The sequence below is a fragment of the Halichoerus grypus genome, chromosome 14 (assembly GCF_964656455.1).
Source record: "Halichoerus grypus chromosome 14, mHalGry1.hap1.1, whole genome shotgun sequence".
Taxonomy (NCBI): domain Eukaryota; kingdom Metazoa; phylum Chordata; class Mammalia; order Carnivora; family Phocidae; genus Halichoerus; species Halichoerus grypus.
The window spans coordinates 58,878,797-58,906,792 of NC_135725.1; the positions used below are offsets into that span (position 1 = coordinate 58,878,797).

Here is a 27,996-nt window from a genome sequence, read left to right on the forward strand (position 1 = left end):
GGCCAAAGTAGTCATTTTTTGATTAGGGTGAATAGGTTGCTAGCATGAGAAATAAAGTCCATTTTCCAGCATAATCTTATGAGATTGTTGGCTTCTAGAAACATTCTGGCTAATGGAATTCTAAATAGATGAGAAATGAATTCATTTAGCAAAGTTGGGCCAAAGTCCTATGCTAATAAGCCTGCCCCGCCCACACACTAAAATGGGCGTGACCTCCCCGCGCGTCCCGGAGCGGGACACACGCACCGCCCCTCTTGCGCATGCGCGCTGGGGCTCGCGGCTAACACTGGCGGCGGCGGGGCCTTCATTCTGTGATCGGCAATGGCGGGCTCGGTCTCGCTTGCGGGTTTGCTGGGGTTGCTACTTGTGTCTGCACTGCCCGGGGTCCTCGGAGACCGCCCCAGCCCCGACCTCCGGGCACACCCAGGTATCAGCGAGGGCTGCTGGAGGGAGGCTAGGACTGCCCACGGGTCTCAGGCCCCAGCTCTACTGACCCACCTCTGCCGTCCTCCGCAGGGGACCCCGCCCAGGTCGGCCCTGAGGCCACGGAACCCCGGCGTCGGCAGCCGCCCAAGGACCAGCGCGAGCGGGCCCGGGCGGGAGCTCTGCCTTTGGGGGCGCTGTACACCGCAGCTGTCGTGGCTTTTGTGCTGTACAAGTGTTTGCAGGTGCGGGACGACCAGGGGCGGGGATGCCCCGGGCCTGAATCTCCCATGGGGGCGCTATGGTACCATGAAAAGACACTTCTTTCCGTCAGTCTGTAAAACGAAGACTGTAGTTCCTTAGCTTTCCAACACTAGGGGGTTATTTTGAGCATCCAGCGAGGTAGCAGATGTAAAGGGCGCTTGGTAAATTGTAAATAAATCCTCCCAACAGTCCAATGAAGAGATTAAGTCATTTGCTCAAAGTCACGCAGAGCTAGTTGAAACTGGTAGGGCTGGGGTTTGAACCCAGCAAGTAAGTGTCCATACTATAAAAGTGTGGCTCCTGGTAAAATTCCAATCTTGGCACAAAGTGTTGATTGCTGTAGCCACAATATCCAAGGCACCAGTCTCATGTTCTCCTTAGAAAGGAGGCCCTGAAATGTAAACTGACAGTACATTTTAGTGTATGTAAATGGTTGAGATGGAAAGTAATACCTCCCACGGCTCTATCTTCAAACCTGGCCCGATTACTTATTTGCATTGGGAAGTAGAGGGCTGAACAAGTTTGGAGATGGTATGACATTAAAAGGGATAGCTAATCATAATTCCAAATAGATAGGTTAGGATGAGGGACCGAATTTAATGAGGAAATTTAAAGAGAATCGATAATAAATTCTTTGTGGACCCAAGTACTATCTGGAAGAAACAGAACTTAGCAGCAGTTTATTAGTTGAATAATAAAGTTGAGTCGTGTGATGTGACAACCCATTTCCCCAATCAATGCTAGGAACAAGGTATTGCACCTCATCTTCTGATCAGAACACCCCTGGAGAATTTTATTCTCTTCAGGGCACTGCTTTTAAGAACACTACATGCCCAGTAGAGCAACCAGGGAAAACCATGTCAGATGAGCACTGACTGAATAAAATTGGCGATATTAAACCAGATAAGACATGGGGAAGGGGAGTGGGCAAGGACCATTGTCTTCAAATTCCTGAGTGGCTGTCGTGTTGAAAAGACAGGATTTTGGAAGGCAACATGGAAAGAAGATACATGAAGGAAAAATTGTGGTTTTGTATATAAACTAACAACCAGAGCGTTCTCAAACTGGAGAGAGCTGCTCATTCCTGGGAGTTTTATTAGACTGAATGACCACGTATGGGGACATACTGACAGGTTGCTTGAGGTCCTGGGTGGGGAGCTAGGCTAGATGTGATTCTTTGAAGGAAAAACTCCATAGCTTTCTTGACTTCAAATTCTCCTCCTCTCCCTGGCTTTGGAGACCCAGGTGATGAGAAGCTTGTTGCTGCGGGCTAGCCCTCTCTTTCTTCTATAGCAGGGGAAAGATGAGGCTGCAGTTCTCCAAGAAGAGGCAGGCAAGAAGGAATCACTGCAGTCAGGTGGGTTTTGCACAAGTCTGTGTTTGGTAGGGGATTAGGGGACAGCAGAAGGTATGAATAACCATTGCTCTCCTTTTCTCCCTTACCCCCAGAGCAACAGCTGGCCCAGTTGACACAACAGCTGGCCCAGACAGAGCAACACCTGAACAATCTGATGGCCCAACTGGACCCCCTTTTTGAGCGGTAAGAAGAGCAATGGCCCTGTGGCCAGGGGAGCTCTGTGATAGGTGGAAGAGGTGGGGACAGAGATCGGCTAGCCTCTGAGTGGGTATTTCTACAGTGTGACTACCCTGGCTGGAGCCCAGCAAGAGCTTCTGAATATGAAGCTTCAGACCATCCACCAGCTGTTACAAGACAGCAAGCCAAACAAGGGTGTGGACATTCCAGAACCAGGTAAAGGGTTGGGCGGTGAGAGTCTGGTGGAGGTAGAGACGGTCTCTGAGATAGGAATATGCCTGATCTTTTCCCTCGCAGAGGCCAGCATACCCTTTCCTGAGGACTTATGTATAGAGGAGGAGGAGGAGGAGGCTGGTGACAGTCAGGCCTGGGAGGAGCCCTTAAACTGGAGCACAGAGACAAGAACCCTAGCTACTCCCTGGGAAGTGGAGCAGGGGCTAAGGAGAAGATGCAGCAAGGCTGTGGGAAGGGCCGCAGTCACAGCCCCCGCTGGCAAGGAGAAATGACAGCGGAAGGTTTAGTAAAACAAAGTCTGTTCTTGTGACTGGGTACTCCTGTGTGCTTTTTCCATTCCAGCTGGTCCTACACACACCCATACTAGGTGCCCAAGAGCAACCAGGCCTTCTTGGAAAGCTTCCCTTATTAGGATAAAAAGAGGCCAACTTCCAGTGTGAGAGCTGAGAGATAGAGGGAGCTCCAGCTCTTTTCCTTGTATTCCTGAGGCCACCATCATGCCAGCCTTCGGGGCACAAAAACCTTTCTTTCTCATATCGCAGAGCTGAGACAGAAAGGCCTTTCCAAAAAGGTTAAGAAAAAAAAAAAAACTTTACTGAAATCCAGTGGGAAAATAAATTATAGAAACTGCATACAACATAAAAACATCCACGTTTACAAAGCTGCAGTCTTGATAAACAACCAGCCAGAGACCCAGCACCGAGCTTATCAGTCCTGAATCCCCTCATCTGCATTGGAGGGGCTGGTTCAGCAGAGCTTCAGCTGGGTTGGACTTGGTTTCCTGATTCTTAAGGGCTGGTCAGATAAGCTGGCACGGCTTGGTCCCAAGCAAACCCGAAACGACCCTTCTCAAACCATGAAGGGTTCTGTGTTTTGTTTAGTTAGTACTGAAGATTTCTCTGTACTGCTGACTTTGACCTATCCTTCAAGTATCCTGGGTTCTGGAATTTTAAGATTCTTCTAGTTCTTCTGGCTGCTGTGGAGAGAAGACAGTTCAGGCACTGGCCTGAGCACTCTATTCAGACAAAATCACCCAAGGCGTTGGGGGTGGGGCGGCCCAGCAGGTGTAAGACGTGAGATAGGATTAGAATTGCTCATTCCTAGCCCATGGGCCTCATCACAGCAGTCTTCTGAGCGAAGGCACATCTTACCTGATGGCCAGAGTCAAACTGTGGTGCCAGCGCAACAGCTCCTCCTGGTCTGTGCACATAAGCAGTAGCTTCTCATGGGGAAAGGACAGCTAGGGAGAAATCACCTCTTAGCGCATGGCTCAGAAAGGTCCAGGCTAAAGCTGAAGGCCTTGCTATTTCCATGGAGGTAATTCAGGGCTGAGGTGAAAACTAGGGATGAACCCCAAGCCCCCACTATCTCAATGCAGGTGGCTTAGTTCCTCTGAAGGGGGCCCAGGCCAAGGAGATAAATAGTACATAGGCATTTGAAGTCTGTTTTGAGCCTCTCCTACCTAACTAGGGCTCCCGCCCATAACTTACGCTGAGCAGTCCACCACAAGGGCCTCCTGAGTGGCCAAAGACCCTGTGGAGTTGACACTGGGCCATGGGGTAGAGGGCACGGCAGGCAAAGGTGCCACTCTGCAGCAGGTGCAGTGGGGGTCGAGGTTTGGCCATGAGGAGCACATCGGAGAAGAGGAAGAACATTCGGGGCCGAGGCTCCCCATGGGGAGGCACTACCAATAGCCAGCCCTGGCGTAGGAACCAGCGACCTGGGGGGTGGAAGAGCTGTTATTCTGGTGCAGCTCCAGGACCATGATCCATGGGAGCAGAAGGAAGGGGAGGCTAAGGAAATGGGGCGTATGTGCTGGCAATACAGAAAAAGGAGGGTCAGAAAACGGTAGTTTGAGGACTGGGGGGCAGGGGGGGAGAAGGGGAGTGTTCAGACTACCTGAGGTAAGCCCCTTTGCCTGGCGGCCACTGAGCAAACCCTGAACACGCCGGAGGTGCTGGTCATTCTTCTGTTTCTGACCAATGCTGTGGACTCTCTGGGCGGTCTCACTTATCAGCCGGGCAGCCCCTGGAAAATATCCCCCGCCCTACTCCCAGTACAGCTTTGACTTTGGGTGACTGATGGTGGGGAAAGGCTATTCTGGAGGGGACTGGGGTGAGGGTCTAACCTCTTGGAGAGGAGGCAGGGCAACAGGCACATTATGTACATGTCAATGGAAGACAGGGACATACCGGACATTGTTGGTCAGAACCAGAGAGGGATACAGGAGAGGCAGCCTCCTGCCTGTGTTTCAGAGGAGCAAGAACATACGTGTGAGCTGTTGGTGGTCAGAGCTGTTGGGACCTGTGTTTTCAGCCAAAGCCATGACAAGATTCTCATATCTGGAATTAAGACAGCTGGAAGTCCATGAGGGGAAGTAGAGCTGGGCAGAATTCCTTCTGCCTGCCATACAGATCGCTCCCGACACACACTTCAGTTGCAAGGCCAGGAAAGATCTGCTTCTGATGATTGCATCCCCCTCTTCCATCTGGGACTCAGAACCTGGGCTCAGACCACATGGTCCTCTTCCATCCCACACTGAAGCAGACTGACCATAATTTGGGAGTCTAGATCCCAAGATGAAAATTAATCCACCCAAGGAGGATGTTAGAGATAACCTGACTGTATCCTCTTAACAGCCCCAGGAACAGAAGTCTAAGGTAGGCAAACCTCTCATCTCAACAAACTCTTCCATACCTTGCTTGTCACTAGCTCTATTACAGGCCCCCTCACTTCAATGCAGAGTTCCACATTCCTAGCTAAGGGGCTGAGGCTGCAGACTCCAGCTACTCCAGTGGGTTCACACTCTTGCAAGAGGTTTTTAGGAGCAGTTTGTCCCAGGAGAGGCAATGGGACAGAAGCCATAAACCCCACAAAGCTGACAGCAGCAATCATACAGACTCAGAAAAGAGAAGTTGGCTGAGTCCAGGTGAGTTTACTCACTGCTGGAGCCTCTGCAGAGGCAGAGGGAGCAGATCCTGAAGATGAAGGCTTCCAAACTCAGGGCGGCCTTCCTGAAGTCGCACAAACCTCCGGAAACGTTTGTTTTTCTTTAGTTGCTCCTGAAGGGATGAGGAAAGGGTTGGCAGCAGGGAGAGAAGCCACTCCTTAGACTGTATTCATCTGTGTACACACCCCCAGCCCTCTGTAAGCTGTGTGCTACTGAGAGAAGCCCTAGAGTGAACCTAGGACAGATGGGGACACCCACGGGGCTCTATAAATGTAGGAACAGTATGAATGAAGTTTGGAGCTCCAGAGGAAGAGGCAGCTTATGGGGCAAGAGGGGAAGGACTTGAGATTATCTTCAGGTTACCTGCAGGGTGGTCCGGGACACCTCTGCGTTGGCAGCAAATTGAGTGTAGAGCTCCAGGTGGGGGCAGAAGCTTTCCAGCCCCTGCCCCCAGTGCCCTCCTTCGAGGTAGGGAAGCAGCTCTCTGCGTGGGTGAGGACAGTAAAAGAGCAGTCCAGCAACTACCAAGCACCACCTTATTGAATTCTCATAACCTTGCCCTGGAGGTAGTGGTATTACCCCATTTTACAGATGGAAGGTGGGGCACGGTAAGGCACTGGGCCAAGAGCACAGGTGAGGTAATTGGCAGACTCCGTGTATGAACTTGGGTCTCCCCCCACTCCAAGCTTCGTGCACTGCCAGAGGCCAGGGCCTTCCCTCTTCTCTTTCCCCACGCCCCTTCTACTCACTGGCTGGCGCCGTATATGAGTTCCCAGGGCCCAAACAGGGCCTGGCGCTCTGCTGGTCGCAGGGTGCCTGTGGCTCTCAGAATCCCCACGAAATACTGCGGAAGGAGAATACCGGTATATAGTCTGCAGGAAGAGGAGGCTAATGCCAAGCCGCAGCTAGAAACTGTAGAATTCCTGAGCTCCCTACATGCAGACGGACAGCCCAAGACCCACCATACTCGGGGTCACCGACCTCGCAGAGACCCTCCCATACCCTGGGGTCCCCGCCCCATACGGGAGGGCGTGCGCGGCCGCACCGTGGCCACCAGCCCCAGCTGTTCCTGGTAGCGCCGCTCGGTCTCCAGCAGCTCCCGGGCAGTGCAGGCGCGTTTCCGCTCCCAACGGGCACGCTGCTCTTGCACTGGGCACCGTCCGCTGGCGCCCGACCTCTCCATGCCGGGCTGAGGGGTCGGTCCTTCCGGCCGCAGCCCGCCGGAGATTCAAATCCCAACCGCTCCCGGGGCGGGGCCGGGGAGAGGAGCGCGCCTCCTGGCCCCGGGAGGCTGCACGCAGGACGGAGCATGCGCGGCGGCCTGCCGCCCCGCATCGAGTCTCTGCCGTTATGGCCTTGCCCTACCGCCAGGGCCGCGCTGCAGGTGCGAGAAGCCCGCTCAGGCAGCGCCGAGTGGGGCAGGTGGGTGGCCCTCCTCTGGAGTGGCGCTAAATTTGGGCAGCATTCTGGACCTTGAGTCAGGAGATTTGGAAGTGCAGACACCAGCGGGGCCTCAGTGTCCTATCTGTAAAATTAGGAGGGGGGCAATAATTACCGTACATATTCTGTCCTGGGCCTGTGCCAGACTCTGGGGCCCGGTCGTCCCCAGTGCTTTAACTACTAGGAAACCTCACGGGTCACACGGTTTGAAATATTTTGGCCCATGGACAAAAGTTTTAGGTTTTGGGCGCCTGGGTGGCTCAGTTGGTTAAGCGACTGCCTTCGGTCACGATCCTGGAGTCCCTGGATTGAGTCCCACATCAGGCTCCCTGCTCGGCGGGGAGTCTGCTTCTCCCTCTGACCCTCCCCCCTCTCATGTGCTCTCTGTCTCAAATAAATAAATAAAATTAAAAAAAAAAAAAAAAGTTTTAGGTTTTAAGTTACTAACTCGTTTTCTCCTTTCATACTGATCCAAAACCTGACAGCCCATTAGCTGCTGGTCAGTAAACGTCAGTAACTAACGTGGTGGTCAGAATTGCTATAATTCTGGCCAAAGGCTAAAGCTTGGAGTTGATTAGTCTGTGCTACCTAGTCAAAGATAAAATGGACCAGATTTTCCTTACTTCGTTAGGTCTTTCGAAAAATTGACAGTAGCCCTGGAGGGTAAATTGGCAGTGCCATTTTGCCAGGATGTATAAGAAGTCTTAAAGTGTGCTTACTCTTATGACCTAGCAATTCCATTTTTAGAAATGCACCCTAAAGAACCAGATATGTGGACAAAAATATATATGCCAGAATGGGTGGTACAGTGTTGTTTGTAACAATAGAAAACTGGAAGCCATCTAAATGTCCAGTGGTAGAGAACTGACTAGGGAAAAAAAAAAGAGATAATTGACTAGGAAAATTATGGTACAGCTATTTGAAGGAATAATACGAAAGCATTAAAAATGTAAAAAACCTATCAATATGGAAAACACAGAGTATATTGCCAAAACCAAAAAAAGCAGGCTAACAAAGCTGTTTGTACAATATGATCCCATATATGTATAGCATATATAGGACTGGAAGTAGTCAAGAGGTAGTTGTGGTTGTTATCTCTGGGTGATGGGATTGAAGTTAATGCACTCCACAAATATTTTTTTAAGCACCTAATCTGTGCTAGGCACTGGATCGCTGAGGTTAAAGGGGTGAATGGGACAAACAGGGTGATTTTTAAAATTCCCTTATGTTTTTCTTCTTTTCCCAAGTTTTCTGCTTGAGCATGTATGCATTACTTTTTATTTTTATTTATTTTTTTAAAGATTTTATTTATTTATTTGACAGAGAGAAAGCACAAGTAGGGGGAGCTGCAGGCAGAGGGAGAGCAAGAAGCAGGGGAGCCTGATGCGGGGCTTGATCCCAGGACCCTGGGATCATGACCTGAGCCAAAGGCAGACACTTAAACTACTGAACCACCCAGGCGCCCCACATGCATTACTTTTTAACTAGGAAAAAAATACTCTTAAAGACCAAAATGTTAAGAAACCTTCAGACCCTGCATTCCTACCACTGTGGACTCCTAGGAATTTGGAACCCAAGACAAGAACCAGAGTACTGTTAGGGTTCTGAGGTCCCCTTTAGCTCACTGACATTCTAAGAATTCTAAGGAGAAATGCTGGACTTAGATCAGGGAAAAACAACTTGAAGGGTTGGATGGCGGAAAGAGAAAGTTTGGGTCAGACTGTACCTTGGACTTGGGTTGTAAGGAAACTGGTGACACCATATAGGTGAGGACTGGTTACACTGTCTCAAGTGAATGTGGGGCAGTCCACACTAAGAGTTCATGGGTGGAAGGGGACAGATAATCCCATGTAGTCAGTATCACTACAAGTCTCTTCTGCAGCCGTGGGATGAGCAGAAACATGGCCCTACATGTCTGAAGACACAGACCCTAACCACCAAAAACTTGGCCATAAATACCACAGAGAGGCCATGCATCAGGCAGGGGGTGACCCAGTCAGTTGGTCCTGAGTACACCATGTCCCAACCTGGGAAAGCTCCCTGAATAAGACTCTGGGAGCTCAAACCTGTTTTAGAGTTTGGCAGTCTCCCAGCTGCAAAGGCATGATCCAGGGTCAGAGTCTATACTCCCCGCCCAGACCAGAGACAGTCACACACAGAAACAGAGCGCTTAAGAAAGAGAGCACCATGGAGAATGGCGTTTGGAAAATTAAAAGGCTGAAACAGAGAGAGACCTGCTCATAGACACAGATCTAGGCTCTGAAATACTGACTAAAAGCAGCTGAGACGGCAGGGAGACGTGTGGACATATAGAGTGCTGCGGAGAAGTGTACCAGGGAATCCTGACAGAGACCTAAATGGGAAAACAATGGAAATAAGAACATTTGGAAAGAGGGAAAGTGAAGTAAAGCTGGGATGGGCCTTGGAGAAAGATCTCCACACATACAGACTCCAGACGCCAGTTAGCACGGTGCTTCTGTCTTCTGTGCTTCCCATGAACTCTTCCACCTCAACTAGATTCGTCTTACCACATTCTGTCTTGTCCAGGTCCGTCCAGTTCAGATACTACCATGTACCCTCCATGTGTCGGGGTCTAACCGAGGTGCTGCCATCACAGCTGACCAGACAATAAGCTGACCTTCCACATTGCACACCGGATCAGATTTCCGTGGATGGCTCTTAATTTGGCCCCAGAGATAGCAACCCAGATTGTTAGGCTGACTGCCTCCTTGGAGGACAGCAGCTGTTCAGCTCTGTGAAAGTTTTGGTATACAGTGTGACAATCTGACAAGGCAGATAATTTGGGGTGCTGTAAAAATGTGCCATCATGCTCTTGGAACAGTTGTGGTTTGACAAACACAAGTCATCGACTGAGCTCCCTGAGGGCAGGGAAGGCATCTTAGTCAATGTGGTTTTTCTCAAGTCGTGGCAAGGTGATCTGCAGAGAGAAAAATGCTCAATAACGGTTGGTGAATAAAAGAATTAAATACTGGACCCTACCCTTATGGAACTCAAGGCTATTAGAGCAGATAAAATGTCATAAATCACCATAATATAAGTTGGGCAAGGTTATTAGCAAGGGCAGGCAAAGAACTGTGATGGTTCAGAGGCACCAGAAATCTCTTCCTGTGGTAGAAAGTGGAAGAGGTGGCCTTTGAGCTGAGTCTTGAACCATAGAAGGGATTTAGACAGGACAGAGAGTAAAACTAACAGGGTAGTGGGTACACAAGTACTGATTCATGACAGTGGCAGCTGGCTGGGGCGTTCAAGTGGGGTCCTTGGGCCTCTGCTATGCCGGGCATTACCTCTTTAGATAAGAGATCAGTAGAGTCCCCAGAGAGGAGGGAGGTAGCCGGAGCACCTTGAAGCTAGGGACTAGTTCTCGATAGGATTAGAAATATTTCAACAAATTTCTCTAATCCATACAACCGTACTGGTGCATATCTACTGAATGTTAGCCCCAGATAGGAACTTCCTGAGATGGCCTTATTCTCTTTTGGTTTGTTGGAGCCATAGGGACCTTACTAGAATGTGAGCTACAGAACAGCAGAGGCAGGTCTCTAGTTCAATGCTGCATCCCTAGGGCTTAGAACAGTACCTGGAGGATTGGAGGAGGCTCAATAAATGTTTCTCAAATGAATAGGCATACTGGGAACCCCAAGTCCATTCTTGGGGTCCTTTCACTCTTCATCTCCTTGCACGTGCTCTCCCTCTCAAATCCATGCTCCACACCAGCCCTCATTACAACCTAATATGAGAATTGGATTCTGTCATTCTCCTGCACAAGATATTTGATGCTTTTCCTTTGCACAAAATACCATTCTCCCCAGTGTTTTTAGTAATTGAATTGCTACTTCTTCAAAGTCCCGATCAGATTTTGCCTATTTCTGTATTACTTTCTGAGGCAGAATTAATCTCTCTCCACTGAATATTGTGATAGTGTTTGCCCTCACTCACTAGACAGTGAGCTCCTTAGGACAGGGACTGTGTCTTATTCATTTCTGTACTTTTAGTCCACAGCCCAGTGCTGGACATAGTAGATGCTAAATAAATATTTGTTAAATATAAGAGTGAGTTGTATTCCCAGCAGTGAGAACTAGATGAACAAAGGTGGTCAAAGGTCTGGGGGGAAAAATGAATAGTTTAATTTGGCTGGAGTATGAGGGAGAATAGTGGGAGATAAAATGGAACGGTTTCTTGGGTAAGATTTTGAAGGGCTTGAAAGTCAACTGCAGGAAGAAGATGGGCAGATGGAAGCCAATGAAGGTTTTTGAGCAGAGGCGTAATATGAAAAATAAATTTAGTTTAAAGCCATCACAGTCCCTCTCTTACATATACTCAGTTTTTCATTTATACTCAGATTCACCTCCCACCTACCTCTCTGTCCACCCACTCCCAGGCTTCCCCAATAGCTTGTCCTACCCCTTTATCTGCTCCCTGGCTAGGCCAGGGATATATCCATGGGCTGCTTCCCCTCTCAGCCAGAGGCTGTGGGGCCCCCAACTCTCTGTCTTTCCCCTTCTCTTCCTGGGGCTGGGAAGCAGGCCAGGGTTAGCTGAGGCTGGCTGGTGAGCAGCTGGGCGGTGCCAGGGAGAGCCTGTGTAGTGCCAGGTGGTGCCTTGGGTTCCAGGCTGAGCCTGTGACCCCGATAACCTCCTGCCTGTGCACATACCTGCCCCTCATACCACCCCCATCCAGGCTTTGGTATCGGGGAAGGGGCACAGGGCCAGGCAGACCCACAGGACTTTGGCTCCATCTCTACAAAAGGGCCCTCTGTGAGTCAGCCTGCTCCCCTCCAGGCTTGCTCCTCCCCCACCCGGCTCCTGTTTCCAATGCACGTACAGCCCGTACACACCGTGTCTGGGACACCCCGCAGTCAGCCACATGGCTCCCCTGTGCCCCAGTCCCCGGCTCCCTCTGTCGATCCCAGCCCCTTCTCCGGGCCCTGCCGTGCAGCTGCTGCTGGTACTGCTGCTCCTGGTGCCTGCCCATCCCCAGAGCCTGTCCCGGATGCAGGGGTCGGCCGGGCTGGGAGGAGATTCATCTGGGGAAGATGATCAGCTGGATGAGGAAAACCTACCCAGTGAAGAGGACCCACCAGGAGAGGAGGACCCACCAGGAGAGGAGGACCCACCTGGAGAGGAGGACCCATCTGGAATGAAGACTGAACCAGGAAAAGAGGATTCTCTGAAGTTAGAGGATTTGCCTACTGTTGAGGCACCCAGGGACCCCCCAGGCTCCCAGAATAATGCCCACAGGCACAACAAAGGTAAGTGGTCATCAGCCCTCCAAATCTAGCCTCCAGGAGGTTTGTCCTCCCCTCACTAAACCCCAGCCCCGGCAGGGATTTATTCAGAGAAGGAAAGGAGCCTGTACTCTGACAGTAGCCTTTCCCATCCCCAGGGAATCTCATGCCATTAGACCCTCCCCCCCCACCCCCCATCAGAGCTCGAAGGGGATGAATGGGGAGACAAAAAAGCACAGATGGAGAGAGGTGAGCAGGAAGAGATGACAAAGAAAAAAGGAGGAGGTTGGAGAGGAGAAAGATGTGGAAAGAGAGGACATAGGTGGAGAGAAGTAAGAATATGAGGGAAGAAAAGAGGAAAGATGGCGGGGTGGGGGGTAGCCGAGGAAGAGCCAGAAGGGCTTGTAGAGATCACCTCATCTTCAGTCTACAGATGAAGAAACTGAGATCTAGGAAGAAGGAATAGCAAGTAGGGGAACCTAATAATTTGACTCAGAAACAAGGAACCTTGGGAAGGGAGTTGGAGACAAGGAGAAAGGGAAGAGGGTGTACTGATTTGGGCCTGGGGACTGAGGCCCCCACCCACTTTACAGACTAAGATAGCAGTTGCAAACTGATTATCTCTGGGGCCAGTAGGATCTTTGGTCTACCAAGCCATGGTGTTATGTTTGGTTGCAATCTGTTGTGCTTTCTACCTGGCCACGTTAGGCATTTCGGTTACCTGCTATGCCCCTGTAAGGTATCTGAGTTGGAGAACCCCTACTAGTGAGGGGGACCCACCTCTTTCTGGCTGCTGGGGAGGGACTAGGCTTAAAGATCAGCTTTTCATCCTTCTCATTGATGCAGGGGATGACCACGGTCATTGGCGCTATGGAGGTGAGACACCCACGCCCTGCACACCCAACCTGGTCACCCTGCTCTGCTGACGTGAGCCCCCAGCCATCCCGAACTCTGCTCCTGGGCGTCCCACCCACTGCAGCCTTGTCTGCCAGTCCCCAGCACCGCCGGCTCCCTGTCTCTGTCCACAACCCTGATTTCTATTTCCCGCCCTATGCCTTCTCACTCCACCCCCTCACGGTTTCCTTTTTTTTTTTTTTTTTTAAAGATTTTATTTATTTATTTATTTGACAGAGAGAGAGGGAAGACAAGCAGGGGGAATGGGAGAGGGAGAAGCAGGCTTTCCGCAGAGCAGGGAACACCACGCGGGGCTCCATCCCAGGACCCTGGGATCATGACCTGAGCCGAAGGCAGACGCTTAACGACTGAGCCACCCAGGCGCCCCCCTCACTTTTTCTACCCCGCTTTCCGAACTGTTCCTGATCTTGTCACCAGATTTCCTGTCCACACTCTCTCCAGGCGACCCGCCCTGGCCCCAGGTGTCCCCAGCCTGCGCAGGCCGCTTCCAATCGCCGGTAGATATCCGCCCAGAGCTCGCCGTATTTTGCCCGGCCCTGCAACCCCTGGAAATCCTGGGCTTTGAGCTCCCGCCACTCCCAGAGCTGCGCCTACGCAACAACGGCCACACGGGTGAGGCGGGGGCCGGGGGGGGGGGGCGTAGTGGTCTCGCTGCGGAGCCTCAGGGAGGGGGCGGAGACTATCTGGGGATGGGCCCGGGTCTAGTGCGGAGGGCCGGCCAGGCCTGTGCTTGGGAGTTCGGTTGGCCCTCCGGGGTAGGTTGGCCCTCCGGGCTCAGCTGCCTCTTCCCTCGCAGTGCAGCTGATTTTGCCTCCGGGGCTGGAGATGTCCCTGGGCCCCGGGCAGGAGTACCGGGCCCTGCAGTTGCATCTGCACTGGGGGGCTGCGGGTCGCCCGGGCTCGGAGCACACGGTTGACGGCCACCGTTTCCCAGCCGAGGTGAGGGCACAGCGGAGAGGCGAAGGGGGGCGCTGGGCCGGGGGCCTTGCCCACTTCTACCCTCTGTTTCTCTCCAGATCCATGTGGTTCACCTCAGCACTGCATTTGCCAAAGTTGATGAGGCCTTGGGACGCCCGGGGGGGCTGGCCGTGTTGGCCGCCTTTCTGCAGGTACCAGCCCTGGACACCCCTATCCCCTGCTTCCCCACGCCCCAGGGCTCAGGGTAGTTTGACTCCAGATACCCCATCCTGGCACACGCAAGCTGGCACCTGGTAGTCCTCATTCACTCATTAATTCACTCAACACCCCCTGTAGGCCAGGCACTGAGCCACACAAAGGATTCCGAAACCGTGGCTCCGCCCACAGCCGGTGGGGGAGGCTGACTTGAAAGACAAAAAGGCACAGACATAGTAAAAGGTGGTCAGAGAAAACTTCACAAAGGTCAAACTTGAAGCCTTCAGTAGTGGGAAAGAAAAGGAGATATTCCAGGCAGAGCCAACAGTGTATGTGGACTAAGAATATGACCCACTCAGGGAATGGCAGATGGAACGGAGGAGAGAAGAGTAATTTCTTGAATACTCCTATAACCGGTACTTTCCATTTTGTGAAATGCAATAAAGTCTACAGAAATATTTAGTGACGTCTTTGGACCTGTAACAATCAGGGCTGCATACACAGTGATTAGAAGAGGCTAGGAAAATGGAGGGATGGTGAGATACTTTCTAGGCTCAGTAACTGCCTGACTTGAACGCCAGCCTGCCAGCACAAAGTCCAGAGCAGTGCCTCTGAGATAGCATGTCCTTGCTCCCAAAGTCAAACACATGAATTATTAAGGTGAATGCAGAGGAAACGTGAATACAAAGGTTATTATGGCTTTCTGTGGGGAGACCATGAGTGTGTATGTGGAGGTAGGATCAGTGAGACTGGAAAAGATAGTAGGACCCAGGTCACTGAGGGTCTCCTATCCTAGGAGAGTGGCCCACCTTCCTCCTCCTCCAATTTACCCTTGAAAACCAGCCCACCAAGCAGCTTAGGTTCGTTTGCAAAATAAAAGTAAATTGAGTAGTAATACACAGATTTTGTGTTCTCCCAGCATTCTCAGAGCTGAGGAAGGGGGGGAGGGGAGGTATGGGAAGCCCACCTCACCTTCAGGCCTCCAGCCATGCATGGCCTGAGATACCTGTAAGAACCTGTCTTGTACTGTCATTTCCCAGGAGGGCCCAGAAGAAAACAGTGCCTATGAGCAGCTGCTGTCACATTTGGAAGAAATCACTGAGGAAGGTCAGTTTGTTGGTTTGGCCACTACCCTCAATACCCTTGTTCATAAAGAACTCTCCTTGGGGAGCCTCAGGTGTGAGGATGGAGATGGGCTCCCTCCCAAATGCAGGGAACCAACGTGTGAACTAACTATGATCTTGACAATAATTATAAAGCTGAGCAGAGGCCCACAGGCTTTATGGCTAAAAACGAAAACAAACAGACGAAAACCTCATCCCATCCCCCCAAAAAACCCAAACCCCACAAAACCCCAAATCAAACAAAAACCAAAAGAAGATACAAAAAAAGAAAAAAAAAAAGCGTTTGGAACTTCAGAGGTTGAGTCCAGGGAGCTAAAATTTTTCTGAAAACTGTCTATTTCTCCTTCATAAGCATCAACTATTTTAAATTTGTACTTTTGCTGGAAATCTTTCCCTTCTCAGCCACTCTGAGTAATTTTGAACCTCACTACCGGGCCTTACATTTTACTAAACTAGAGGGAACTGTGTTTGTGTCTGTTTTTTATGGTTTCAAATGTTTATATTGATTTACAAGTTATTCAGCTCATTTTCCCTTTTGACTCATTTTGGGTTTAAATCTGTAGTCCAGCATGTTATCATAGAACGCAAAGTAAGAGCGAAGACTCAGAGGGAGGACCTTGGGAGCACTTCTTTCACTCTGTGAGGACCCACAGCCCTTTACCTTCTTCTGAGTTAGGTCTTGTGCTGAGTTATGGGAAGGGACACACTTAGTGAAGAAGTGGTCTCAGGAAGTTGCACCAGCTTGGCTTCTGGGAGGCGAAACTTATCCCTGTACCCCAGAGCTTTGGAGGAAAGCAATCCAGGTGGGATTCCAGCACAGGTCCTCTCTACAGACTCAGAGACTTGGGTCCCAGGACTGGACGTATCTGCACTGCTGCCTGCTGACCTCAGCCGCTACTTCCGCTACGAGGGGTCTCTAACCACACCCCCCTGTGCCCAGGGGGTCATCTGGACTGTGTTCAACCAGACAGTGAGGCTGAGCGCTAAGCAGGTGGGGCTGGGCATGATGGTGGCATAGGGGATGTGGGGGAAAGGGGTGTAAGGATGAGATCAGGGTGGATAAAGAGATGAAGCAGCAAAATGGGGGAAGCAGAGGACATAGCGGGTGAAGCCCTGAGGTGCTGGCTATGAGTAGGCCTGTGACCCTTTCATTTTCTTGTCATGAGCCCACCCCCACTGTCTCCTGACCTCCCTAGCTCCACACCCTCTCTGGCTCCCTGTGGGGACCTGATGACTCTCGGCTACAGCTGAACTTCCGAGCCACGCAGCCTTTGAATGGACGAATGATCGAGGCCTCCTTCCCCACTGAAGTGGAGAGCAGCCCCAGGACTGTTGAGCCAGGTGTGGCTTTCTGGTGGCCCATATTGCTGTGTGCGGCCGCCACAGGTCCCTCATCCTCCCATGTGTCTTCATTTGTGCCTGTGTCTGTCACTGGTAGTCACAGGCCCTGGTTCTAATTTGTCCTTTTCCTCTTCAGTCCACCTGAATTCCTGCCTTGCTGCTGGTGAGTCTGTGCCCCATCTCTGGCTCCTGACCTCTTTTTTTTTTTTTTTTTTAAAGATTTTATTTATTTATTTGACAGAGAGACACAGCGAGAGAGGGAACACAAGCAGGGGGAGTGGGAGAGGGAGAAGCAGGCTTCCCGCTGAGCAGGGAGCCCGATGTGGGGCTCGCTCTCAGGACCCTAGGACCATGACCTGAGCCGAAAGCAGATGCTTAACGACTGAGCCACCCAGGCGCCCCTCTGGCTGCTGACCTCTTGGCATCGTTCAGCCTCAGGGGCGAGCACCACCTCTACCTCCTATCCTTTTCTGCATAACAGACCTCCAACCCCAATAAGATAGTGTCAGATCAAGGGGGAGGGCGTTCCCCTGTCCCCAGGGCAAAAGTTGATTAGAAAGAAGCTCCAGAAATCTCCTAGCATCCTCCTTCCCAAACAACCTCTTTTAGGTTAAGAAAAAGAGGTGCTCATCTTACTCCTTCTTGTGTATCCACCCCCATCCCTTTGCTGGCCTCTTCTGGATTCTGACACTGAAGGCAGCTGGAGAACCTGGGGGGCAGGGTGGGGGATACACTGCAGCAGGCTGAGGGAATCCTGCAGACTCCTCGTCACTCTGAGGCAGCCTCTCCTCTCCCTCCAGGTGACATCCTGGCCCTGGTTTTTGGCCTCCTCTTTGCAGTCACCAGCATTGCCTTCCTTGTGCAAATGAGAAGGCAGCAAAGGTATACCTACCCACTTCCTGAGCCCCTTCCTCAGGCACAGCCCCACCTCCATGGATGGTTCCGGAACAGTTTCATGAACGCTGCATGCAAACGAGCTCATCTGGAGGGGGGAGTTTTCTGATTGGGCTTTTGTGTTGTGTAGACTCCGAAGTGGGACCAAAGGGAACGTTAGCTACCACCCAGCAGAGGTCACGGAGACTGTTGCCTAGAGGCCTTGGAACTGGGAGAATGTGCAGAGAAGCCAGCCAGAAGAATCTGAGGGCGAGCGGGAGATTTTGTCCTGTCCTACCCTTTATACCACTTCCTTTTTTAGGTCCAAATATTTTTTAAAATAAATGTTTCTAATAAAATATGTGGAAGGCAGCTTTGTTCCCCAGATCAGGAGGATGGTGTATTTATTTCCTATTGCTGCCTTTAACAAATCACCACAAACTTAATGGTAATGCAAATCTATCCTCTTAGGGTTCTGGAGGTCAGAAATCCAAAATGAATCTTCTGGGCTGAAGTCAAGGTGTCAGTAAGGGCTGGATCCTTCTGAACACTTTGAGGGGAGGGGGTTTCCTTTTTCAGGTTCTAGAAGCCAAGGATTCCTTGGCTTGTGGCCCCTTCCTCATACCTCTCCAGCCTCTCGCTTCCATTGTTGTATCTCTTACAACTGCCTTTTGACCTTGCCTCCCTCTTATAAGAACCTTTGTGATTACATTGGGCCTACCTGGATAATTTAGGATAATCTCCCAATTTCAAAATCCTTAGCTTAATCACGAAGTTCCTTTTCCCACGTAAGGTAACATTTCACAGGATTAAGGTGTGGACAATTTGGTGGGGGGATTACTGCCTAGCACAGATGTTTTCGGGAAGGGGCGGGAGTGACTGAGATAGTTAGAATGACCGTGGGCACACCCACAGCAGCGTATGTGTCTGGGGGTAGGGCAGGCTTAGCCTCTAGGCTTAAAATCATAGTGAGGCTTTTGGGCTTTCACCCTGCTCAAGTAAAATCTGTGTAGCTTTGCAGTTTTGCCTTCAGACTGGCGGCCTGCTGGAATGGGGCAGTGCCGAGGACAGCAGCTCCTTTGCCCTGCGGGTAGAAAGGGCCGAGATGTCCCCCCAGCCCAGCGGGGCCTCTCTGCTTCACACAGCCTGGTCACAACCCTCCTCAGTGAACCCACTGCCCCCACCTCTTGGCTCCCTTAGCAAAGGAAGTCCTACTGTGGAGCGTGGTCACGCAGGGGCCCTTTCAACCCCACTGCTCCCCTCGGGCATCTTCTTAGCCTTTCTACTTTGGAAAACCACCACCACCGTCGCCAACACCAAAGAAAGGTTGAAAGGGCCCTGTGATGCCGGTAACATCCACTTTATTGCGTTGGGGCGGCGACGGCAGCCTGGCTGGGGGCAGAGCCACCCTCACAGGTTGTTGAGTTCCAGCAGGGTCTGGTCGAGAGTCTGGTGAATCTCCACGTTCTCCTCCTTGGCACTGGCCAAGGTCTCTGCGAGGGGAAGCAGCGAGTGAGGAGGGGCAGGGAGACACGAGGGGAGATGGGGGCTGAGGCAGACTTGGAATGGGATGGAGGCACAGGAAGACATAAGCATGAAGGAATCTGAGGATCCCGTGCCAGGGGCAAATGGACGGACTGACCAAGACAGACACGGAAGCCTCACTCAAGGCTTCGGGGTCATGGGGTTGGATGGGAGGGCCTGAGTCAGAAACTACTTTACCTCCTTCCTTACAGGGTTTACGAGAGTTGGAAAGGGAAGGAAAGACAAAGACTGAGCCAGAAAGGGGAGGGCCAGACAGACAGACAGACCTGAGGCAGAAAACAGACCTGCAGGGAAAGCCCCATGTTGTTGGCATCCAGCGTTTTCCCAAACGTCACCCCAGACCTTTCACCACCTTCTTGCCATTCCTCGGCACCTCCCCACCTGTCTCCCCTCCAGTCCTTCCTTATCCTGGAACCGCAGCGGAGTGCTCTGAGGTCAGTGACAGGCCTGGGTCCACACAAGAGCGCGTCTCTCAGAGGCAGCAGAGGGCTCGCGGGGATGGTTGGGGTGATAGGTGCCCACGTGAAGCAGTGAGACACTGACAGACTGAGAGTGCTGTGTGGAGGGGGGTTCTGCGTGGGCCACGGTGTTCTGTGGGTGAGCTCAGTGCGGGGGGGGTCACAAGATTGGGGGTGTAAGAGCCAGGATCTCTGTGGGGGTGATGGAAGTGCTCTCTGGAGGGCAGGAAAACAGCACGGAGACCAAGTTGAGTTTATTAAGCAGCAGAAAGAGGTAGAGGCTGGAGGGTGGAGTGGTGGATAGAAGGATGAAGCAAGTGCCAAGGTGGGCGGGAGGTGTGCCGGGGGCTCTCCAAGGCCGCGCCCAGCCTGGCTGTGTGATGCTGACCGTTTTGCTCCTCCTACCTGCCCCCTCCCCACAGAGAGAGAACGGAAAGAGGAGAGAGAAGGGGCTGAGGGGGCCACACTGGTGTGGGACTCAGAGGGAGGTGATGTCGTTGAGTGCGTTGTCCAGTTCCTCACTGATGGCCTTGTACTTCATCTTCTGTGCATAGACTTCGTCTGGGGGTGGGGGGAGTCCAGGGGAAGGGGGCCGGATGGGAGTGTGGGGAGAGGGAATGGAGGGAAAGAGGAAAGGAAGGAGAGAGGGTAATGGAAAGAGAAAACAAGAATCAGAGAGAGGTGGACAAAGATGGAGTGAGAGAAATAGGCCAGAGAACAGGCTGGACAGCCATGAGGGCTCCCTCCTCCCCTCTCTGTACCCCTGTCTCTTTTTTCTCTGGAGACTAAATTGGTCCTATCTCCCCCAGGGACATGGGGGCACAGTGCTTTGAATAAGCAGAGTGCTTGCTTCAAGGGGAAGGGCCTGGGGCCAGAAAGGACTACGGTCCTATCCTAAAGTTGGAGATAAAATTGAGGCTTGCCTGAGAAGGCTACAAGCACGAGAAGTAGGAATTACGAAAGAGAAAGGGTTATCGTAGAATAAAAAGAAAATACAGTTTAGGTACGACATTCTTGCTACTAATGAGAAATAGCCACAGGGATGCCTGGGTGGCTCAGATGGATAAGCATCTGCCTTCGGCTCGGGTCGTGATCCCAGGGTCCTGGGATCGAGCCCCACATTGGGCTCTGTGCTCAGCAGGGAGCCTGCTTCTCCCTCTGCCTGCCTGTCTGCCTACTTGTGATCTCTCTGTCTCTCTCTCTCTGTCAAATAAATAAATAAAATCTTAAAAAAAAAAAAAAAAGAGGGCGCCTGGGTGGCTCAGTTGGTTAAGCGACTGCCTTCGGCTCAGGTCATGATCCTGGAGTCCCGGGATCGAGTCCCGCATCGGGCTCCCTGCTCGGCAGGGAGTCTGCTTCTCCCTCTGACCCTCCTCCCTCTCATGCTCTCTGTCTCTCATTCTCTCTCTCAAATAAATAAATAAAATCTTTAAAAAAAAAAAAAAAAAAAGAAATAGCCACAGATTAGTAAATACCTGGATGTTCATTTTCATCAAATCTAGCTTAAAATAGTATTTTCTATTAATGTCATGAATACTTAGATATTAAACCAACTCTATATTTAATAAAAAGATCTTTGTGATATAGCACTATTGTGTTGCACTTGGGGACGAACTGTCTAGGTCAGAGCTAGTCAAAGTGTGGTCTGAGGACCAGCAGCATTGCCATTACCAGGGAGCTTGTCAGACATACAAATTCTCCAGCCCGAAGTCAGCAATCACTTTGGAGTAGGACCCAGGAATCTGTGTTTTAAAAATTCTCGGAGGTGTTCTCATGCACACTCAAGTCTGAGAATCGCTGGAGTGGGCACACTGCACTGAGATGCAACTACCTGAATGGTGGGCACAGACCTGGGAGCTGGTGGAGTCCTAGGTGGTCCAACACTAATTTATCCAGGACAGACGTAATGGGAACATAAGGGACAGACCGACAGTCACGGGGAGTGGGGACCCACTTAAAAAGGTCCCGGGGTTAGGAGGGTATCCCTTTACCTTCCAGGTCATCAATGGTCTTCTCCAACTTTGCCACAGACCTCTCAGCAAACTCTGCTCGGGTCTCAGCCTGGGAGTAAAGGTAAGATGGGGGAATGACAAAAATTAGGCCCTCCCAGATACTTTCACTTAAGTCAACCTCCTCTTCCAACCCTATTTCCAAAGTCCTTGCCACGGGCAGTCTCTGACGGGGATGGGGGGCTCGAGGGGAGAGTAGGGACAGAAAGGACTCTCACCTCTTTTAGCTTCTCCTCCAGCAGTTTGATCTCCTCTTCATATTTATCTTCTTTGGTGGAATACTTTTAGGGACATACACATGCCATCAGGAGATCGCCTCCACAAATCCTTCACTCCACTGAGCCCACAGGCTACTCCTGGTCTTGTCTCCAGGGAACGCCCAGCCCCTCCCTGCCTGGGCCCATCGCCTCCCTCCCCTGAAGGACCCCATCCTCACTGCCCCTCTAACCCCCTCTACCTTGTCCGCTTGGGCTTCCAGGGATTTCAAGTTGTTGGTAACAATTTTCAGCTCCTCCTCTAGGTCCCCACATTTACTGCAGGGGGTGTGTGGCGGGGGGGTGTGAGGGCACAGTGTGGGGGACAGTGGAGATGGCACAGTGAGGAAGGGGTGGAGGAGAGAAAAGAGCAAAGTTGTGAGAGTGATAGCAGGCCGAGTTTGGAAGCCCCAGGCCCTTCCCAACCCCCAGCAGGTGAGAGAGCAGCCTGAGACTGGGGGGAAGGTGAGCTGAGAGAAGGCACCGTTGCCCAGAAAGGTCCAGAGAGGTCACTACCTCCTCCTCTGAGGCCATCAGGGACTTGAGGGCCTGGTCCATGGTTCGGAGTTCCTCCTCCAGCTGCCTGGCTCGGCTGGGGGCAGCAGTTAGGGGTCAGAGGACAGGACCTGTCCCTATGGTCCCAAGCCTGGGAAACTGCCTCCCACGGTCCAGAGTGCCCCAGAGCCACAGGACCAAGGCCGAGTTTCACTTGCCGCCCCAGGGTCCCCTTACCTCTCAGCCACCTCTGCTCTCTCTTCTGAGCGCTCCAGCTCTCCTTCCAGGATCACCAGCTTCCTGGCCACCTGGGGGGGGGAAGGGACAGAAGGAGCACAGCCCTGGTGAGTGGCTGGGGGCATGTGGGGTTCGGGAGGGAGAAGGAAGTGGGGCAGGGCTGTCACCTCCTCATATTTGCGGTCGGAATCCTCAGCAATGTGCTTGGCCTCCTTCAGCTGCATCTCCTGCAGCTCCATCTTCTCCTCGTCCTTCATGGCTCGGTTTTCGATGACCTTCATGCCTCTGGGGGCAGGGAGCAGGGTGGAAGCGGGGTCAGGACCAGCAGAGGCAGGCCCCCGCCCCTCCCCGGTCCGCCCCCCGGCCCGCCCCCTGCCCACCTCTCACTCTCGTCAGCGGCCTTCTCAGCCTCCTCCAGCTTTTGCAGGGCTGTAGCCAGACGCTCCTGCGCCCGGTCCAGCTCCTCCTCTACCAGCTGAATGCGGCGGTTCAGGGAGGCCACGTCCGCCTCGGCCTGGGTGTCAAAGGCCAGAGATCAGAGGGGCTTTGTCTGCCTCGGATGACGATCAGAGAGGCTCCAGAGGATGGTAAGATTCTTGTCATAAAGAATCTGTTTCCTGGCTTCCAGACTTTGAGTCTGGTTTGGTTTGGTTTTGTTTTCCCCCTCACCAACCATCTTCCATCCAGACTCTGTACTGCAGCCCCAAACATGCATTCCTTAACAAGCTCCACTCCTCTGCTTCAGGGACTCTTCTAGCAGCGTGCATACTTGCCCGATGGTTATCTGCAGGCCTTTCTGTACCCAGTGAAAGCGCCCCGTGCTCAGACCAGGTCTGAGGAGCCCTGACCCCTCCCCCCCCAAGCAAAGCCTGGCCCAGGTGAGTGGGTGAGGAAAATCAGGCCAACCAGACCTCGCCGCTGCTACAAATAGCCAATCAGAAAGTCAGGCTCCGTGATGTCACTGGCTGCGGGTCAGACTCCCAGTGAGGGGCTCAGGAGGCTAGCCGGGCCTATAGGCGACATCCATGGCTGTAACAAGGGCTTCCGGCCACAGGGCTAGGGCAGTGGGAGTGACACTTATTCAGCCCCTGATCTGCGGTAGAGGCAAAACCTTGGAGGTTTTGGGGACGGTCCATGGAAAATGATGATACCTTACAAAAATGGGAGGGCAGAGCAAGAAGGGCCTCCAATAAAGGAAAACGAGAGGAGCAGTGCAGTTTGGTGTTAGGAGCATCGGCTCTGAGTCAGACTGTGGTCTGTACGCTACAGCTCACCCACTCAACACTAGTGTGGCCTTGGGCAACTTATTTAGTCTCTCTAGGCCTCAGATTCCTCCTTTTTAAATTTTACATCTGAGTTGGTACAAGCAGTTCGTCTTCTGTAGGCTGTTCTAAGGCAATGCAGTGCTTCTCATGATCAACAGGACCACTGGGAGGCTTATAAAACCAAACAGGCTCTCTAGCTCCATGCTAGGGCCACTCAAATGAGATCTCCAGGGCAGGAGCTTGGAAATCTTTTTATTTTTTATTTTTTTTTAAGCTTCCAAGTGATTCTGATGATAAGCCAAGTTTGGGAAATAGTAACATAATATGCAGAAAGCACTTGAGCCCATTGACTGCAGTGTCCACACTCCATAAATGTTAGATTATCCCTGTCTCTCAGAGACAAAGGCCTCGAGATTTAAGATTGGAAAGGAGAAAGGGCCAGTGTAGGGGAATAAGTGAAAGAGGGAAGGGATGGGTGGCAGCCCTGAGGGCAGAGCGGGTAGAAAGCAGGTCCCGGGTGGTAATCACATAGCAGGGGAAACACAGCACTTATACAGAAAGTCACAGATTGTCCTCCAGGTGCTTGAGGCCACCTAGAGTGACAAAGGCCATCATGGGCAGAGGGCCAGATGACTCAGGATTCTGGGGAAAGCACAGGGGTTGGGAAGAATGACCCTGGGGGACCTTAGAGGTCTACTCTAGAGAAAGATGAGACTCTATAAAAGGAAAACTCTCTTTGTGATAGTGGGGTGACAAATGACTCTGAAGAGTCTGGGAAGTCCTGGGGTCCTCATCACAGGACTGCTATTTGCCATTTTCTTTTTTTTTTTTTAAAGATTTTATTTATTTATTTGAGAGAGAGAATGAGATTAGATAGAGAGCATGAGAGGGGGGAGGGTCAGAGGGAGAAGCAGACTCCCTGCTGAGCAGGGAGCCCGATGCGGGACTCGATCCCGGGACTCCAGGATCATGACCTGAGCCGAAGGCAGTCGCTTAACCAACTGAGCCACCCAGGAGCCCTATTTGACATTTTCTGCTTCTCAAGCTCTTTCCAGTTATGGATGCTGCTCTCCAACCACAGGACAGGCACTACTCTCCCCACTGGATAAATGTGAAGAGAGAAGGGAGAAACCGAGGCACCGTGTAAGCGAAGTGCTGTGTTCAAGGTCATGCAGTAAGTCTGGGCAGTGTTTGCTATTGACTCCTGGCACTGCTGCCTTGTGTCCCTAGCTCTGTCCACGTCCTCCCCTCCTCCCCTCCAGTCCCCACCCAGCTCCTTGGGTTTCCAGTCCTGCCTCCAGCTGCACTGGGCCTTAGTTATTTATAGAGCGTCAGATGCCCCGGGCTGTCTTTGCTAGCAGCTGCAGGTCAGTTCTCTCCCAAGTGCCAGGGCCGGTGGAGAACCAAAACCAAGCCTGGAGGTCAGAGAAACCAACCTTGGTGGGGGGGGGGGGGGGTGTTGGGGAACATGGATAATGGTCAACATAAACAGTAATGTCATCTCAGATCTCAGATGTTCAGACCTACTTTTGCCAATCCTCCCATACCTCCAATCATAGGCTCATTTTAATCCTGGATGGAAGGCAAGTGGGGAAACTGAGGCAGAGAATGGTACAAGTATCCTAACCAAAGTCATATGGCCATTCTCCAACCTCAAGGTGGGGGTTGGGAATGGCAGAAGGCAGAGAAGTCTGGTTAGGGGATGTGGGGCGGGCAGAGAAATCTCAGAGTGAGTAGGACCTGCTAAGGTGGGTGCCTTGGCATTTGTGGCCCTGTGCCTCCGCCCTGTGGCCTGGCATGGTCACAATGCTGACAGCTTAATGAGGGTAAATGAGGGGCCATTAGAAACTGAGCTGGGCCCCGGGTGCACAGCAGGGCTCCTGGAGCCAGAGGTCAAGGCCAGGGAATTTCTAACGGCCCCCCAGGGGTGTAACTCAAGTCAGGCCCTGTCTCTGGATTCCTCTCCCACCTCCTGCCCAGTAGTACCTATACCCACACCTCACACCCCACAAATGGAGCTGCAGCCTCTTCTCCACTTCCAGCTAGAGGATTAATTGCGGTGGAGGGTAAATTCTTGTACCACCCCTCCCCTCCTGCCCCACGGTGACTCACTGCTTGATCGCTGTACATTCTAAGAGCTGGAACCAAATGGAGTTACAAGGCTGCGTCTTCTGGGGGAAGTGGTGGGTGGTTTTGATTTACGCACTGCCTTAGATTAATTGTGCAACCTTGCCCTAGCCTGGGTTTTGGAGAGGAAACCATTTCTGTCCTGGTGCTGGGGATGTCTGGGTCCCCTTCTCCCTTCATCCCCGTGTCTGGGACCCCTCCCAGTGCACTCCCCCCCATACCCCAGGTCCACACTCACGTCGGTGGCCTTCTTCTCAGCCTGCTCCAGTTTCTCCTGGGCGTCCTTCACTGACTCAGAATACTTTTCCACCTCATCCTCTGTCCCCTTGAGCTTCTTCTGGAGGGCCTGCTGCTCCTCCTCCAGCTGGGAGAGAGAGGCCTTGGTTAGTCAGGCCTGGGGCGCAGGAAGGAGGCAGGGTTGCGTGTGAGCGGGGTACCAAAGGCATTTAGAGGCTGTCCGGGAGGAAGCAGGAGAGCAGAGAAAGGACAGTGCAGCCAGGGGTGCTGAAAGGGACCTGGTGGGGCCAGAGAGAAAGCTTCCAGCCCCAAGAGGCTGGGCCCATCATTGCTCTGCAGGGACAGGTGTGGAAATTGGGGGACTGCCGCTCCCCAGGCTATGGTGGGTGAGATTAAGTGTGGCTTCGGCTAGGTCCCTGAAGGTCCTGCGAAGGTCCAGCCCCCACACTGGGCAGGAGAGCCTGGGACTGCAGGCCTCGGGCTAGGGGGCACAGGGCAGGGCCTACCCCTCTCTCGTTGGGGAGGAGGGCGCTGCACTGGATCCGGGGCCCCCACCTGCTTGCAGCGGTCCTCAGCCTGCTTCTTGTCGGCCTCGGCCTGCTCGGCACGGTCGATGGCATTCTCCTTGTCCAGCTTTAGCATCTGCATCTTCTTCTTGATCGCGTCCATGGCTGCAGTGGGGGGCGGGCCGGCCGGTGGGCAGTGCGGACTGGACGAAGGGGCTGGCTGCGCGGACTGGGCGCACGGGTGGCGGGCGAGGAGGACCAAGCGGGACTGGGATGTCCCAGCCGCGCGGGCGCCTAAAAGGCTGGGAGGGACCGGGCGGAGCCGGGGGCCGGGACCCTCCCCCACCGCGGCCCAAACCTTGTAGGGGCAGAAGCACAGCCCGATGGGGGGGCGCGGCCGCCCCCTGTGCCCACCCCTTCGGGACCGCCCCCCCCGAGGCTCCTCCCCTCCCCCACCCCCGCAGCCGTCGGAAGGTAAAGTAGCTGGTACAGTGCGCTGGAAAAACTCTAGCCTTACGGAGGGGAGGGGACCCTCGGGCTGGGGCCTCTGCGCTTCCTCTGAGTGACAGCCCGGCCCAGTGGCAGCTGCGGCTGGGGCCCCTGGGGCTATTTCGGGGCGTGAGCTCACGGCAGCTGCGCGGGCGCAGGGACCCGCGTGCCCCACTCAGCTGCAGCAGCCGCTGCCCTTAATTTAGAAGTTTCCTGTAAATCCCCCTGGATTAAATGTCTCTTGGGAGGCGGGGCTCCTCCGTGGTTCGAGTACCTCAGTTTACCCTGAGTCCCAGACTCTGGGTCTACGTTACCGACGTGGTAGTGACAGCGGTGAGTCTCACCAGGGACTTGGGGAAACTGAGGCAGGAGGGGAGCCCAGAGCCCCGGCCCAGTAAGGAGCGAGGCCCGGCCTGCTGCCCCCGAGGGCGGGCCTGACCTCTCTTCCCCTCGCTTCCCCTTCCAGCCCCTGCCCCTGGAGCCAGGGCCCCTCCTCTACGGTGGTGGGGCGGCTAGGTACCCAGCTCCGCGCCCCGCCCGCCCTGCCCCCCCCACGTGCCCCGCATATTTTCCGCGTGGCTCCGGCCCGGCAGCGATCCCCGCCCCCCCCCGACGCGGCCTTCCCGCCCCCTCCTCGCCCCTTCCCCTCCCCCCGCCCGGCTTTCCCCTCGCCGCGGTGGCCCCGCGCGCCCTGTCTTCCTTCCCCTTCTCCCTGCGGACTCTCCTGTCTCCCCTGGCGGGCCAACTTTACGCCAAAATTTCAGTTCTGCCCTTTTTTGGGCTGTTTCCCCGTGGGGAGGCGGGGCCGGGCTGGGGCGGGGCAGGCGGGGGGCGAAGGGAAGAGTTACTGAGTCGGGGGCTCCCTGAGGCCGCAGAAGCAGCTCCCGGAGCCGGTCCCGGGGTCGGGAAGTGTGAGGC

The 27,996-nt window shown here is 53.1% G+C and overlaps 4 protein-coding genes across 10 annotated transcripts; 2 read left to right on the top strand and 2 right to left on the bottom strand.

Moving 5' to 3' along the window:
- Positions 1 to 246: 246 nt before the first annotated feature.
- CCDC107 (coiled-coil domain containing 107) lies at positions 247 to 7,288 on the top strand. Of its 3 annotated transcripts, none has more exons than XM_036081285.2 (6): positions 247 to 427; positions 517 to 668; positions 1,981 to 2,044; positions 2,137 to 2,227; positions 2,325 to 2,437; positions 2,798 to 7,288. In XM_036081285.2, exons 1-6 carry the CDS (start codon positions 322 to 324, stop codon positions 2,893 to 2,895), a joined length of 624 nt encoding a protein of 207 aa, XP_035937178.1. In that variant the 5' UTR covers positions 247 to 321; the 3' UTR covers positions 2,896 to 7,288. The 3 variants fall into 3 exon arrangements, with proteins under 3 accessions (XP_035937178.1, XP_035937177.1, XP_035937176.1); XM_036081284.2 differs by lacking the exon at positions 2,798 to 7,288 and adding an exon at positions 2,519 to 2,765 and having other exon boundaries at positions 1,984 to 2,044; XM_036081283.2 differs by lacking the exon at positions 2,798 to 7,288 and adding an exon at positions 2,519 to 2,765 and having other exon boundaries at positions 248 to 427.
- ARHGEF39 (Rho guanine nucleotide exchange factor 39) lies at positions 3,028 to 6,588 on the bottom strand. Its single transcript, XM_036081265.2, has 9 exons — positions 6,451 to 6,588; positions 6,155 to 6,249; positions 5,769 to 5,889; positions 5,399 to 5,517; positions 4,727 to 4,797; positions 4,355 to 4,483; positions 3,946 to 4,175; positions 3,607 to 3,695; positions 3,028 to 3,431 (listed from the first exon to the last, which is right to left on the bottom strand). Exons 1-9 carry the CDS (start codon positions 6,586 to 6,588, stop codon positions 3,416 to 3,418), a joined length of 1,008 nt encoding a protein of 335 aa, XP_035937158.1. The 3' UTR covers positions 3,028 to 3,415.
- A 2,150-nt stretch (positions 7,289 to 9,438) lies between the features above and the next one.
- CA9 (carbonic anhydrase 9) lies at positions 9,439 to 17,841 on the top strand. Of its 2 annotated transcripts, XM_036081253.2 has the most exons (11): positions 9,439 to 12,114; positions 12,937 to 12,966; positions 13,447 to 13,617; positions 13,802 to 13,944; positions 14,022 to 14,114; positions 15,159 to 15,225; positions 16,076 to 16,233; positions 16,439 to 16,583; positions 16,720 to 16,746; positions 17,384 to 17,465; positions 17,608 to 17,841. In XM_036081253.2, exons 1-11 carry the CDS (start codon positions 11,730 to 11,732, stop codon positions 17,672 to 17,674), a joined length of 1,368 nt encoding a protein of 455 aa, XP_035937146.2. In that variant the 5' UTR covers positions 9,439 to 11,729; the 3' UTR covers positions 17,675 to 17,841. The 2 variants fall into 2 exon arrangements, with proteins under 2 accessions (XP_035937146.2, XP_077917562.1); XM_078061436.1 differs by lacking the exon at positions 17,608 to 17,841 and having other exon boundaries at positions 17,384 to 17,599.
- Positions 17,842 to 18,800: 959 nt separating this feature from the next.
- On the bottom strand, positions 18,801 to 26,984 carry TPM2 (tropomyosin 2). 4 transcript variants are annotated; one of them, XM_036081277.2, is made up of 9 exons: positions 26,639 to 26,980; positions 26,085 to 26,210; positions 22,835 to 22,968; positions 22,622 to 22,739; positions 22,455 to 22,525; positions 21,926 to 22,001; positions 21,687 to 21,749; positions 21,451 to 21,520; positions 18,801 to 18,949 (listed from the first exon to the last, which is right to left on the bottom strand). In XM_036081277.2, exons 1-9 carry the CDS (start codon positions 26,750 to 26,752, stop codon positions 18,867 to 18,869), a joined length of 855 nt encoding a protein of 284 aa, XP_035937170.1. In that variant the 5' UTR covers positions 26,753 to 26,980; the 3' UTR covers positions 18,801 to 18,866. The 4 variants fall into 4 exon arrangements, with proteins under 4 accessions (XP_035937170.1, XP_035937172.1, XP_035937169.1 ...); XM_036081279.2 differs by lacking the exon at positions 21,926 to 22,001 and adding an exon at positions 22,239 to 22,314 and having other exon boundaries at positions 26,639 to 26,976; XM_036081276.2 differs by lacking the exon at positions 18,801 to 18,949 and adding an exon at positions 19,696 to 20,020 and having other exon boundaries at positions 26,639 to 26,984.
- Between the last annotated feature and the right edge of the window lie 1,012 nt (positions 26,985 to 27,996).